The sequence below is a fragment of the Mesocricetus auratus genome, unplaced genomic scaffold (assembly GCF_017639785.1).
Source record: "Mesocricetus auratus isolate SY011 unplaced genomic scaffold, BCM_Maur_2.0 Super-Scaffold_100007, whole genome shotgun sequence".
Taxonomy (NCBI): Eukaryota; Metazoa; Chordata; class Mammalia; order Rodentia; family Cricetidae; genus Mesocricetus; species Mesocricetus auratus.
In genome coordinates this window covers 68,121,065-68,136,191 of record NW_024429191.1, presented here as the reverse complement: position 1 = coordinate 68,136,191, position 15,127 = coordinate 68,121,065, and the positions used below count along the sequence as shown (strand labels likewise).

The 15,127-nt window shown below is 45.0% G+C and overlaps 1 protein-coding gene across 2 annotated transcripts; it reads right to left on the bottom strand.

The window, feature by feature from the left end:
- Positions 1–3,155: 3,155 nt before the first annotated feature.
- Tmem100 (transmembrane protein 100) lies at positions 3,156–9,058 on the bottom strand. 2 transcript variants are annotated; one of them, XM_013117606.3, is made up of 3 exons: positions 8,906–9,058; positions 6,031–6,168; positions 3,156–4,378 (listed from the first exon to the last, which is right to left on the bottom strand). In XM_013117606.3, exon 3 carries the CDS (start codon positions 4,311–4,313, stop codon positions 3,909–3,911), a length of 405 nt encoding a protein of 134 aa, XP_012973060.1. In that variant the 5' UTR covers positions 4,314–4,378; positions 6,031–6,168; positions 8,906–9,058; the 3' UTR covers positions 3,156–3,908. The 2 variants fall into 2 exon arrangements, with proteins under 2 accessions (XP_012973060.1, XP_021086164.1); XM_021230505.2 differs by lacking the exon at positions 8,906–9,058 and adding an exon at positions 6,621–6,640.
- Positions 9,059–15,127: the final 6,069 nt, after the last annotated feature.

The window sequence follows — 15,127 nt, the reverse complement described above, 5'->3', positions numbered from 1 at the left end:
AAAACGAAGGCCAGAGAGATGGCTCAGCAGCTAAGAGCACCAGTTGCTCTTTCAGAGGATCCGGGTTTGGTTTCCAGCACTCATATCTAGCAGCTGAATACCATCTGAAACTCCAGTTCCAGAGGTTTCAATGATTTGTCTGACCTCTGTGGGTTCCTGCGTGCATGTGGTAAATGTATATATACACAGGCCCTACATGTACACATATAAAAGACATTTTTAAAACAAACCAACAGGCAATGCAGCTCTGTTAGAATAATGGTTTTGAATAATTGTTTTCCCTGGAGACACAGTGCCTGGAAATGGACACAAACAGGACTGACAGTATTTCTTTAGCTGATGTTCGTGTATATTAGTTAGTTTTCCATCTTTGTGATCAAATACATGGCAGAAGCGGCTTAAGGGAGGTAGGATTTACTTTGACTCAGGGCTTTAGTTCAACATGGCAGGGGATATATCAGAGTTCATGGCAGTGGATCAAGAGACAGGGTCCTTCCACCTTGGTGGATCAGGAAGCAGAGAACAGGCCAGGAGCAGGGGTGGGCTGTCACCCCCATGGCCTACTTCTAATAAGATGTCCGTCCGCCAGCTAGTTCTTATGTCCCACAGGTTTCACAACCTCCATAAACAGACTGCCAACTAGGGAGGGCTGTCTGTGAGGGCTGTCTCACATCCTAGCTACAGCACAGTTCCACAGAATTGGCCTGTGGAAACTCACTGAGTACTACACCCTTCCACATATCTACGATAACTTAATAAAAACGTTAAGTGGACGTGAAAGCACTTTGATTGCCTCCTCTGATGGTTCGGATGAAAACAGCCCCCAAAGGCCCATAGATCTGAACACTTGATCAGCAGGTGGCATTATTTGGAAGATCAGGAAGTGCGGCCTTGGTGGAGGAAGGGTGTCACTGGGCTTTGAGGTTTCAAAAAGTCCATTCCAAGCCCAGAGTTTCTCTCCTCCTGCTGCTTGTGGATCTGGATATAGAAACTCTCAGTTACTCCTCCACCAATGTGTCTGCCTACGTGGCCACCATGCTACCCTGCACAATAATAACTAAGGCTCTGCTGGTGCTGGCATCTGGGTACACGTGCAAGTCTGTGGTTTCAGGTAAACAAACCTTGCTCCTCTGCAAGAGCACTTAACCACTGAGCTATCTGTAGGTAGAAAATTAAAATATTTCTTTATAACTATCTTTATTCAGAAAACAAAACTCTACTCAAGATCACCGGACTACTCCTGACTTCTGTATTTTTTTTTTCTTTCTTCCCTTCCTCTCCCTCCTGTAATTCCAGTACTCCTGAGGCTGAGGCAGGAGGCTTGCCAGGATTGCCACACATTTGAGGCGAGCCTGGGCTGCAAAGTGAGCCACTTGGGGGAGTCCTCTCCAGTTCCTTTCAGCTAAGAACCATATTGCTACCTGTAGATACTACTCCATTTAGTCATGGAGTTAAGTCTTCCCATAGGATTTATTTGGGGACTCTGGTAGCAGTATGAGGCCCCCTGCTGGCCAGAAATAATTCATGCATTTGTTTTTCCAGCATTTTGAAGAGCAGGAGGCTCAGTTGAAGAACAGTGGGCCATTTCTGCCTTTACCATGGAGCTGGGAATATGGGGTGACCTATTCATGGTGAATTTGGAAATCAAAATATTTTCTTTCAAGATATAAGAACAGGCTGTAATTCTGGATAAACCACCCACTTTTCCTTCTTGAGTTTGTTTAACACCTCCCTTAAGTATACGCTGAGTTTCTTCCCTGTACAAAATAATGCAGTGGCCAGCACACTGGAAACAGCAAGCAATTCATTCCTAAAGCTATGTCTAAGGTTTGGAAAGGACAAATAAACATCTGTGTCACCCACGTGATTAAAAACTGAAAGGTGCAATGGCTGATGAAAGGAGTAGGTGTGTTCACATAGAACAAGGCTTCCAGGAAGAGGTAGCTTTGGAGCCGGAGTGCTGATGAGGAGGATTTGGGTAGCCTGAGATGGAGGGAAGGATGGGAAGGATGGTTTATCATTATAAGAGAGAGAAAAGTCTGGGCAGACTCCGAGGTAGGAAAACCAGAGTCTAATGCAGGGTTCTGGAATCTAGTCGGTCTGACTCATAGGGAGGGTTATTGGATTGGAGGTGAAGGATGAGATGTGTCTAGGGCCGCCTGGATAAGCTTCAACTTTCCCTGGGAAATTTCTTCATCAAGCAATGTTGAACTTTTGACTGTCTTTAATTTAAAACAACAACAACAACAAAAAACGTATCAAGGCACAGCAGTAACTGCCCTGCAATCCAGTCACTTGCAGTTGGCTGTGAGATGACTTAAGGTGTTTCTAGATACAAAAACAGGCAAGGACTGGGGAGTAGCTAGTGCCAGATGGCTCCTGGCAGGTTTAATGAAGTCCTTTAGTAGAATGCCATCCAAGAAATATGACATGCTAGGTCCCCCCACTCACAGACTCTGCAAAATTTAAGGCTTCATGTCTGCCTATCTTCTCACTGGGATTGAGTGAGGTTTAAACTACAATAATAAGGAATAATTCTTGGTGGGGAAGTGGGGAGTCTAGCTCAGAACCACAGAAAAAATTCAAACACTAACCTTATTTATGCAGTATTATGACCAATTAGATATGAATCTGCATTAACTTATGACTGAATTAACAAAAAGTATAATGCATCTTTAATAGAACATTGTTACATTTCTGACCTCAGATACTGATTTCCCACTGGCATTTTTAGAAACCATTTAGAACATATTAAGTGTTACTGAGCATATTGAATCATAAGATGAAAATAACAATTTCCCGGAAGAAAAAATGACCTCTTCAGTTGAGAAACACATAACTGACACTTTGCAAATGAGAGGGGGAAGATGGGAAATTTGTAATAGCAACAAAAAAAAAATAAGGACAGGGGCTAGAGAGATGGCACAGGGGTGAAGAGCATGCACTGTTCTTGCAGAAGACCCAAGTTCTGTTCCCAGCACCTATGTGAGGCAGCTCAGAATCACCTGTAACTCAAGCTCTTGGAGGTCAGGCGCCCTCCTCTGGCGTCCAACGGCACCTGCACTCACATGCACAAACCCCAAAACAGACTTACATGGATATACATAATTCAAATTTAAAAATCTTAAAATTATAAGAACAGCAGAAACAACCACTTAAGTTTTAGCAGCCATGAGTATTTATTATTTTGAGTGAAATGCACATTAAACTTTTGTATAAAAACCATCAAAGGTGCTATGTTTGATTACTTCAGTATTAATTTACCCCCCATGCCATTTGTGTTATCTTCTACCTTTCTGTCTTCTTCTGACATTACAGTATAATCATCTAAAATTGTCCATTGTTAAAATATAAAAAAATACTAGTCTAGTCTTCAAGATAAAGTACCACTAGTGATGAGTTACTCAGAGTGAAAATCTTTTTTAAAAGGAGGCCAGAGAATCAACTTATTGGAAAAATATATATATAGCAGAATTTTTTAGGTGCATGGAAATGCCAAGCCAGTGTAGGGCTTTGGTGGAACACTGTTATAACACCACTTTCCAGAGTGTCGACTATTCCTAGGGTTCTTGTCATCTGTCCATCAACCCTAGGGCACTCTCTAAGATGAGCCACATGTTATTTAGTGTTGTGCATAGCCCATGCTCCACAAATGCTTAAGGTAAAAAGAAAGCTGATTCTTTTGTCTTACAGGCAGCCCTTAGGATTAAGTTTGTCATTAAAGATGGTATTCCCTACAAAGGGGAACTGTCTTGACCCCTAATTTTCAGTCCTCTCTATGCCCCATTTTCATTTTGGTAGTTCACTCCACAGTTCAGCCCATTCCCTCCAGGGCTGGTTCCTATGAAGGAGCTCAAGAGTCCAAGCCGAGCATTAGTATGGAATTTCCCATTTGGTCTCAGTCAGCCTTATGCAAACAAGCTTCTCTGATTTACCACCAGAGCAGTCTGGCTCTCCCGTCTCTTGACTTTCTTATTCCTTTGTCTCACCTTCCAGCACAAGGCGCTGGAGGCTAATAAAAAAAGTCCAGAGGACAGAAGGACCAGGCCGAAGATGGAGATGATGGAACCGTGAGAATTGAAGCTGTAAGCCACGGCAGTGACCACGATCCCGGCGATGAAGACCACCACAGCAAAGGGGATGATGCAGCGGTAGCAGGAGAGTTCGGCACCCCCCGTGGCGGCCATCAGTTGAACCTCACTGACCAAGGGGACAGTGGTGATCACAACTTCACCCTTAGGGCTTTTCTCCATTATCACGGGCGTGGGAGACTTTGGGGATCCCAGGTTGTCTTTTATGGGCTCTTCAGTCATTTTTCTGGGGATGTGTCCTACCTGGCTTCACAGACTAGACTTGGAAAGCCTGGCCAGGGCAGAAGCTGTGGAGAAGAAGGCAGGGATGTCAGCTAAGTGACCAGGACCGGATGCAAATGGAAGCAGGAGGGGCAGAGGCACCTCTTGTCCCAGGACACACAGGAGCACAGCCTTATTTGCATTCCCCTTTTATTGTACTCTTTTACATCGGGCCAAAGGGACGCAGCTTTGCACAAAAGAGGGAGAGAGACAAAAAGCAGGAAGCACTTTGCAGGGTTTCATATTCGTCGGTGGTCTACAAATATCCTCTAGAAGCTTTCTTCTTTGCCTATTGCCTTTACTGAACTCGGAAAAGCCTGAATCCTAGTTCAAAGATGGCTCATTCAAGAGGAGAATATGCTCTAAACAGTCCCACAACTCACAGCAACTTGAACTCTGCAGGTTTTGCCAGGCATGACACGCATTCTTTCCAAGCTACCACCCATCCACTGCTCGTGAAATCAACGTCATGGTAAACAGCAAGAGCACAAATGGCATGCTTCTCTACAACCCACAGCTCCTGAAGCGAGGTGTGCTTGGGAGCTTTCCACTCCCACCCCATCTCCCCCAACCTCCACCACTCCACTCAGCTGAGACAGATGTTCAGTTTAGAAAACACAACTAGGTTCCAACCACTTCAGGACTCAGGATAAGATTATGACAGTCTCCCCTTGCCCATCTAAATAGGGGGAAACAAGAAAAAAGAAATCCTGACCATTTTTCTGGATACAATTATTTATTTTATCTTATTTCTTTATTTCTTTCTTTATTTATTTATTGGTTTTTTGAGACAGGGTTTCTCTGTATTGTTTTGGAGGCTGCCCTGGAACTTGCTCTGTAGACCAGGCTGGCCTCGAACTCACAGAGATCTGCCTGCCTCTGCCTCCCGAGTGCTGGGATTAAAGGCGTGTGCCACCAACGCCTGGCTCCGCATACAATACTTTGGTTTTTTTTGCTTTCCCAATGCTTAATACAAAATTAACTGTTAACTATTAGAGTAACTAACTAGCTGTCATTTTCAAACTTTCTATTAAAAGCAACAAGGAATTTTGATATTTTGTATTTTATAAAATGCTTATACAAATAAGCATAGTCACAAAAATTGACCAATTCATTTTTCTTCAATGCTCTTCTGTATAAAACTTGCCCCTTCCTAGGTGTTTTGAACTTGAAGGCTTTAGTACAAAACTCATGATCAAAAAACATCTGGTTGAAAGCCTGGTTTGAGAAACCAGGAAGAAGTCTGGTTGAAGCTCAGACATGTTGAGTCACTCACTTGCTCCCTCAAGAGACTGAACAGTTGCAATGACTGCGGATTTCTGGGACACTGGAGACCCTTTTGATGGCATTAATCCTCTGACTGTATTAAGCCTGGGTTGAAAATAAACACTACACTGAATCAGATCTTCTTCATTCTTCCTACTCCTGGGAGGTCAAAATATCACTTACCAAGCAGCGAGAGTTAGAGAGTTCTACCTGATATAACTTGTATATAATTTAATCATCAACACACAAGCTGCTATTGTCCAATTATACCCTAAAACTTTACTGGCTAGGTCAGTTAAAGGGTATTTGACATTTTATCTGAAAAAAAAAAAAAACCAAATCTCCTTTTCCACAAAGCTGAGACTGTCATAATTTAAAAACCAAGATCTGTCCCCAGATTGACAACACATACCTCACGGAAAGGCAGTCCATTGCCAGGGAAACCACTTGACTTGGTAGAGGAGAACCAGCCAGAGTATCTTCCTTCAGCTTCTGGGAAAGAGCCTGTCACCCACTGGGCATTGGTAAAAGGACAGGTCAGGGATTGCCCCTGGGGGACAGAAAAGACAAAAATACTTAACTGTGGATTAGGTTTTGAATGCTGGAGCTCTCCTTTCATGCCACCCCTACTGTTAAATGATGCTTGTCTCTCCCTTCCCCTCTCATTTTATTCCCTCCGCCTCTGGTTTGCCCCTCCCTGTCATTTTTTTTCTTCCTTCTTTTCCTTGCCAGCAGACTCAGAGTTTTGGCTTGTCCCAACTCTGCTCAGTGACATGGTAATTCGGGATCATCACTTCAGAGTCCCCAGAGACAGGAGCCAGCATGGACTTTTATTTCTCTCTCGCGTTTACTAAGCGGGCTGCTTTGAATTACTCATTTTTTCCCCGGCTGAACCCCAGATCTTCCTCTGCCTGCCCATCAGGCGTTTTCATAAGTGGATCCGAGAGAATCCCAGCGTCAGCATTGCAGACCTAGCCGAGGAACAGAACTGGGGGGACAGACCTTCCCCGGAGGCAGAAACAGCTGTGGAGTTTTCAAGCAACAGAACCCAGCCTCTAGGCCAGCAGAAATCCAAGCTCCTAGCTCTAGTATTTTTACTTCTATAAAAGTGTGAGAATGGCCAAGACAAACTTCTTCCCCTTGTTTGATGTTCCCTTGTTTACAGGGGAGGGTGGGGAATACTGTGTTTCTGGTAAAGCTGGGAAACTCCAGCAATCTTGATTTAAGCAGGATGAGTAGCTAGGAGATGAGTAGCTTTGACAAACCTGAAATCACCACTATTGTCATTGTCAGCATTGCTGCTATGGGCAGAGTGCCGACTATGGGTGTGGCATAACATTAAGGACTGCCACACATTAGTTGATTCTCATTCACTTGTAAATGAAGTCATGGAGGTTCAAAGAGATAAAGAAATATGACCAAGTTCACAAAGAAACAAATACTTGCTTTAGAGCCTGGTCACATTTTATTTCTTAGGGCACTGAGCCCAGGGCCTCATACATACTAGGCAAGTATTCTATCTGAGCTATATTCCCAGTTCACCCCCTGTCTCAGTTTCATCAGTAGCTAGAGTTACAGACCTTCACCACCAGGCCCACTGGACCTCAGTTATGAATGGGTACAAGCCCACTGACAGAGCTTGTTAAATGTAGACCCTGAATAAGACTGTCAAGCCTGCTGTTCCTTGGTCCATTTTAATCAGCAATATTCAGACACACACATCTGGCACACCATTCTCTCAAATAATAAGCTCAAGGTTGTGTCCCATCCTCATCAATGGCTGATATGCTTATGCTCCTTGCAGACAAGCTACTGGAAATTGTAAAGTATCTGAAAAGCATAAAACCTGAGGTGAAAAAGATCAATGACAATACTGGGGAACTACGATAAGACTGCTCCTATTTTTCTAAATGTTGTCCACTCACAATTTCTTTAATCTGTGAAAGTCAGTAAGTCCTGGTACAGTTTACACATTCCCGTTACTACTGGAATAGTTTTGTTTTCCCAGCTGCGGGATGCTCAGCTCTCTTTAGCCGCTGGCCTGGATCCTCTTAGGCACCCTGTCTCCTCTAGCTCCCACCTGTCCAGTTCATGAACAATGACACAGAGACCAGAAGTCCTTTCTTCTCAGACGTTATCCAGAGCAAGGGCTTCCTCACTGAGAAGTCCCTGAGACTTAGCTGAGATGGAGGGCCCCAGCATTGGGGGGGGGGGGATAGCAGGTACCTGCAGGCCTCTTGGAGGCCTGGACTGCTACCAGCCTCACAGCTTTCAAGGAGCCCTGTAGAAATGGAGTCTCCTGTCTAACTAGTGACAACACTGGGCTTGAGATTGGGCATATTTAAGAACCAGGGCATTTCAGAAGACGGTGACCTGGGCTACATCAAGTGATCAAGCGGAAGCTCTCAAAGAGAATGTCTTCCTACCTGGGAACGCCCTTTCTACCTGGGACTGTCCTCCCTAATTCCTAGCACAGGCGATTTTCTTTCTGTAAACCAAACAAATCCCCGGGATCCCCAAGGAAGCTCTGCCATCCTATCCTCCAATAGACTGTTCTTCTTTGCTTCTTAAGCCAAAGATAAGAAAATGGACCTCTGGGGAGGAGAGAGACTTCCTTCCCCGCAGTGAGCCCTGGGCTGAACCAGTAAGGAGAGACAGTGAACAGAGGTGGACCCCCAGTGGAAGACCACAGGATTGTTGCTGCTTCTAATACTGAAGCTTCAGCCTTCTCGTGGCTTCAGGTGCGGTTCATGTGCCACTCTCCCAGCACAGTGTGTGGGCATCTGTCTGGGTGTGAAGACACCAGTCTCCAAACTCAGACAACTCCTGATTTGCACTGGCAAATTGGAAGAAATAGAAAGCTTAGGGGTTAAGCAGAAATCGTGCCAGATAGCTACCAAGGCAACCAGGGACATCATGGGCTTTTATCAACTTTACCCTCTCAACTAGAAACTCAAAAAGAATCAGCAGTGATGCGTGCAAAATGCTTTTGGTATTAAGCTCCCCGGGGAATCGCCTGAGGGACACCTGACCCCACGTGCAAAATTTCAACACAATGCATCCAGTCTTTTTTTTTTTTTTTTCCTGCAAAGCCTCTACGTGCAAAAGGAGGAGGCAATTTCTCCGGTTCTTTTTAGAGCGCAAGGCTTGGGAAGAGTCTAAAGTTTGGAAAACTTTTCTGAAGGCTTCCCAATGCACCAATGGTAACAGTCCTCCACCGCGAACCCCGGCAGGCATTCTACAGTTCTCTCCCAGATCTTTGAAAGAGCAAGGAAACGGAGCCTTACCTTTCTCAGCTACAATCCGACTGAGACAGCTGCGGGAGGCAAGCAACAAGCAAGGCCGACAGCGGGATGCAAATCACCACGCTAGGGACCGTGCACAAAGTACTCAGCGAGGCTTACAGACCGTTAAGGGACCGGAGACAATTTGGTGAGAGGAAATTCCTTAAGTGCTGTTGTATTTTACTCTAGTTTTTCCTCTGTGCCAATACCATTCATTGTAATTGAAGGCGGGAATTCATAGTAATCCGGTTATTTAAAAGGACACTAAGAACCTCTTCTGCTTTGTTTTTCTCCTTTTTATGCAAACATTCATTTTCAAGGTTTGTTCTCTAACCAAGACTCTTTTTGACATTACTCCTTTGTAATGTCATGAAATTGCAGGAAAAAACAGCCTCTGTAGTCTTCTATATTAGCGGTGGAGGAGGGTGAAGGGTGGAGGGGGTGGAGTGGGTGGAGGGATTTGTAGGGTGGGAGTAGGTTTGGGAACTTAGAGCGGGATCTCTGCAGATCTCTGTCACCAGCATATTTCAAGTGATAAGAGTGGGGGAGAGATAATGGCTGTGGTGACTGGGTAGCCCAATCCCCTGAAGCCCAGTAAGCTGCTTCACCAATGCTCCTCTCCTGAGGATGCCCAGATGGCATGGAATAGATAACACAATGGCCTCATCTCAAAAGAATCACGGTCGGTCACCAAAGCATGGTCCACAACAGTGTGAGGGACTTGCCATGTCAGAGAGAATTTTCCCCTTGCTTACAAACATCCTTAGCAATAAGGCACAGTAGCTTAGGGGCGAGGGAGGAGGGGCAGCAGGGTGAAGCAAGAAGGATGGTGAATACTAAGACAAAGAGGCCACTGGCACATTTTCGTCAGGAGAAACCAGGCTGGGGCATTCTCACTCTGCTGTTGAAGCTCTGGCATTTTCTCCACTCGGAACACATACGCTTTGCATTCGGAGGACAGCGGCCCTCACGTGTGTTTGATTACTTTCCCACTTTCATTTTGCTTTTGCTTGGCGTGGTTAAGCTGGCTGGGGTCCAGCATCCCGGAAGATGCCAGTTCCTCCGGCTCCTCTCTGTCCAATCAGCACATGAAGATCTCCGTCATCACCCAGCCCAGTTGAATTCAGTGAGATTTGGAAAGTTGGCCAGCTTCTCTCCTAGCTAATGCTTTTTCTTTTTCTTTCTTTTTCTTTCCTTTTCTTTTAAATAAGGGTGTGTCTGCAGTTTTACTCTGAAATTAGGGACATTTTGGAAAGTGCTTTTGTGTTCCTTTTGGATGACATGTCTTGCTACAACTCCTCCCAAACATACTCCAGGAGATTTTCATTAAGTAGAAAGATCTAATAGGAATGAGGAATGAGGCATTTGCTCTAGATGCAAACATATTTTACTATTTATTGGTCAATTTCCAGGCACTGGGATCTCCTAAGAGCCACACATGGAGAGGAAGGATATAGCATGGACCTCTTAGGACAGTGGTTCTCAACCTTCCCAACGCTGACACCCTTTAACACAGTTCCTCATGTTGTGATGACCCCAGCCACAGAGTTATTCTTGTTGTCACTTCATTTTGCTACCGTTATGAACCACAATGTGAGTATGTGTGTTTTCAGGTGGTCTTTGGGGGTTTTCAACCCACAGTTTGAGAACCACTGACTTAGATGCAGGTCCTACATAAGTAACTATCAAGTACCACACAGAACACAGCCCAGGGACTGGTGGTTGTGTGTTGTTGTGGAGGATTCTGAGACTCTGCAGTGTGCCCTTGGTGGGTGCTTGTGTGAATCTACCCTACTAAGGAAAGTGGCAAAACCAAGGTGTAACTCTGGGGGCTTCTACCTTGTGCCACAAGGAATCTATTGCCCATTGCTTGGGCTTGTTTAAGAGTATGTGAATAGTTTCATCGGGGTTCAGTCTCACTTCTGGGGGATTGCAGGGTGACATGCTGTAGGGAAGTAGACTTAAAATGGATTATCTGCCTCACCAGGTTACCCTTAGTTCTCTGAAAAGAAATTTAATGCTTGAGTTGTGTGTTTCGTTTCCTATGATTCTGAGCACTGAGAGAGGTTTGGGTGCGTTTGAAGCCAAGACTGGCATGGGTTGGTACACCAGAGGGTGTAGTGTAGGGAAGATGTTATGTCAGTAGGGACATTTCAGGGGTTTCCCAGACCTGCGCTTTCTGTTCAAGGGCATGTCAGTTCCTCCATATTCACTGTACCGTTTGGAGACCAGGAACTTAGTAAACACTGTGGCCGAGGAGATGTCTCATCTCAGAACTCAATCCTCGGCAGGAAAGGCCCAGGGACAGCTGGGCAGGGGCTGCACTAGAGTGCACAGAAAGTTGCTGCGTGTACCCCAGACAGAACAAGCGATTCTGGACCAGGTGTGTGACCTGCAGAGATGAGTGGGGACTGGAAGCTTCACGCCAGACAAGCATAAGACACTGTAAGGAATGAGGGAGAAAATGTAATTCTGAGTAGAGAGGGTAATCTGCCTTGCATAAACGGGAATTTGACAAGTCTGAGTCTCCAGCAGGGAATGGTAAGTAGCTTGTATGGGTCAGGCTGGAAATGGCCTGACCAAATGATGCATTTGGAGTTTATTTTGAGAACAGAGTGGTTTTGAATGGGACGCCACAATCAGCTCTGCACTATAAACAATGGCCTGAACTAGAGTGCTGGAATATTCTGAGGAAAGTCATACAGGGAAAGAGAGGACAGGCTGGGACATCTGGCAAGAATTTGTGACCCTGGGACCCTGATATTGGGAAGTGTAGACAAGCAGGAATTAGGAAGATGGCTAAAATCAGAACAACTTGGCAGTGGATTTTATGTGGGACTTGCTATCTGGGGAGGAGTTTGTAAGACTTTAAACCCCAGATGATTAACAGTTCAGTGAGACCATCTGCAGAAATGGACGGGGACCAAGCACAGGTAGGGGATATGCGTTTGGTTTCATTATCTGTGTTCTTTTCATAGATTTATGCTTCCACTTAGTACAAATGATCCGAGGTGGTGGATGTACTCTGTTAGACAAGCAAAGACGCTTAAGAGCATGTTATTCATTGTTGCGAAACTAAAGTCACCCGATTCATTGCCCCTGCTTCTCTTCCCCACACTGTGGAACACTGTCCCCCAGTTCAGATGACAGTGTGCTTTCTGTGGCCCCTGAAGCTTGTCTGCTCCCTGAGAATAAATGCTTGGGCTCTGAATGACAATTTTGCCAGGAAAAACACGCCACCACCTTCCCACAGGGCCTCTGCAGGAGTGCACTGACAACCAACCGAGTGCTGAAGTGGCTGACAAAACCTCCTGGACCATTTTAATCCACTTAAGAAGTCTTTGATGTCCATGACGTGGCTGGGCAGTAAGAAATACAACAGTTGGCCCAGCTGAACTGAATTCAAAATAAAACTGTTTATGAACTTACCTTATGGAACAAAGCATGGGGCATTAATCGTTGGCTTCTTTCTTTATATGAAAAAAAAAGACAGCCAAATTTGTTGTTTCTTTCTTGTTTACTTAAGTAAACTATACAGGAAAAGACATTGTCTTTGTAAGAAAAGAAGCTGGAGCTCGGTAAAAAACCAATGATCCCAAGAGAGAACAAGGCCCCAGAAGGAGAACAAGATGTTTCTTCTATCATGACTCAGAGTGGGAAACCCAAGATGACTCCAGACTCCAGCTGATCACTTGCACTCAGTAATTTTGCCATTGATACCTTTGAAGGATGGCCAACTAGAGGGTCTCAGTATTCTCAGGGGCATCTCTCTCCCCTGAATTATTCTTGACTATTTACTGTCTAAGTTCATTTTAGTATGGAAAACTTTATTCATAGCCCTGGTAGAACTCAGTCACCCCCCACCCCAGGGTCACAGCATAAAGTTTTGGATCACTTCCACGACAAAATGAACGTTTCTAACTGTCCCCGCTTGTTGTGCAATGAAAATAGCCATGAAGTGACAATCAGGAAACTTGGACTTGCAGGCCTGATTGTCTTTCCTCTTTATAGCAGTGAGCAGGGGACCCAAGTGCCGAAAGCTTCATCTGTGAGATCCTAAGTAAACTTGTTCTCTCCCTCCCTCCCTCCCTTCCTTCCTCCCTCCCTCTCTCCCTCCCTCCCTCCCTCTTTCTTTCTTTCTTTCTTTCTTTCTTTCTTTCTTTCTTTCTTTCTTTCTGCATTATGTGGACTCAGCAGATCATAACTGAGGGCAGACAACTTAGGGAAAAACCCACCATAGCAGCTGTAGGAAACCTCATTTTAAAACAAACAAACAAACCAAAAAAACCAACCAACCAAACCCCAACAACTCTAGTACAACAACTGTCTTTGGAGCCATTAACCTTGTACTGTGAGACTATCTATCCATTTCCATGCAGGAGGTTGGTTTGGAGATTGGTTTGGAGACTGGCTACACCACAAACGTTTTCTTCAGTTCTGTGAGAAATCTGAGGTTCGCAACCTTGTGCCCTGATTTCTGGTCTTGCTGACCACAAGTTGACCCAATAAGGTGTGTGCAGATGCTCAAATCACATAACAGGCTGCAAAATCAATTCAAAAGTCAAGCCCCAGGGGCCAGAATGCACACTAACAGAGCCTCACCCTGCTGTGACTGACATGACGTAAGTCCGAGACCTCGGTTCACAGTTTTATGTGACAGGACACAGGATTAGCCAACTCTAGGAAGGAGGGGTAGGAAAGCCCAAGGGTGAAGCTCTCTGGGAACAGGAAGCTGTCCTCCCTATACCAACAAGACTTTTGGACAGAGGAGCTCCACGTGCTTTGTAGAAGCAACTTGGTTCCCATAGGCTGCCAAGAGGGTGTGCTCTGGTCACAGGGAGTGTGCATTTCCTTACTGCTTCACCCCTCCCTGCCCTCAGAATCCAGAAAAGTGACACAGTGCTGTTGTGTGGATCTGTTCAATGAATTAACTTCCTTTATGATACATAGCCCTGGCTTACTGTGTTACTGCTTTAGGATATTTGAGGAGTGTGTGTGTGTGTGTGTGTGTGTGTGTGTGTGTGTGTGTGTGTGTGTGTGTGGTGTATGTGTGTGTGTGTGTGTGTAGAAGCCAGGAGCCTGCATTTCTTTATCCATATGAAGATTGCAGCCTTTTGTTCCATATTAATATACCAAGTTAAACATGTATGTGAACTTAATCATATCACTTCCTCAGTGAAAACCCACCCAGTCTCTCATTTAATTAAAGGAGGAGACCCTACTTCCCTGACTGGGAACCATGAATTGTCCCCTCAATTTCCAGCCTCAGACACAGATTGGTTCACATTACAAATCTCAACATAGTACTTTGTGTTCCTATTCTTGATCACTCAAGATGCTGTTTGCTCATCTCTCTTTGGCTTTCTTGATCAGGCTCTGCTTCTAAGACATCTCCCTTGATAAGTTCCCCTCCATCTTCAGGGTACATGTGTCTGAGTAGCTTCTGGTCCCATGATGGTCGATGCTAGCTAGCCCTTCTCTATCTGAGTCAGAAAATTCCTAAACTCTGAAGAACTGTAATGCTCTTCCAGAATAACAGTTGACCACCTAGCTGTTACTCAGTGCTGCTGAGTCACAACCCTCTAGTTGTGACAACCACATGTCTTCAGACTTGACTAAATCATCCCAAGAGGAAAACTGCCCTGAATTGAGACCATTGTTGTCTCCTTGCCCTTTTCCCTCACCAAATAGGGTAGAAATTAAGTATTTATTCATCTACTCTCATCTGGGAGACTGGGAGATACTCAAGAGCACAGGACATACAAAACGTATCTGTTTCTTCTGTACCAACGAAAGGACCTGATGCACATTTGAGCAGACTTCAGTTGATGGTTTCAGATGCTTACATCTGAAGCTATTGTACCAGAGACATGGGTCAGTGGTTAAGAGCACTGGCTGCTCTTCCAGAGGATTCAGGCTTGACTCCCAGCACTATCTTGGTGGGTCACAACCATCTACAACTCCAGTCCCAGGGGATGCAATGTCCTCCTCGGACCTCTGGAGGCACTGTAAGTATGCGATACACAGACACACATTCACACAAAATCCCCATACGCATAAAATAAAAATAAAAGAGTCTCTTTGAAAAGAGACTATTGGATTTTAGTTGGCTTAGAAGATAACTGGGGATGGTAATGTATGTGTGTCTGTCACTCATTTGAAAAAGGCGACAGTAACATCAGCCTTGTTACCATATAGGGTGACAGAGAGCAAGAGCGTGGGAGG

Excerpts from the sequence above, each read along its gene's own strand:
- Tmem100 (XM_013117606.3), bottom strand. The coding sequence starts at position 4,313 with ATGACTGAAGAGCCCATAAAAGACAACCTGGGATCCCCAAAGTCTCCC.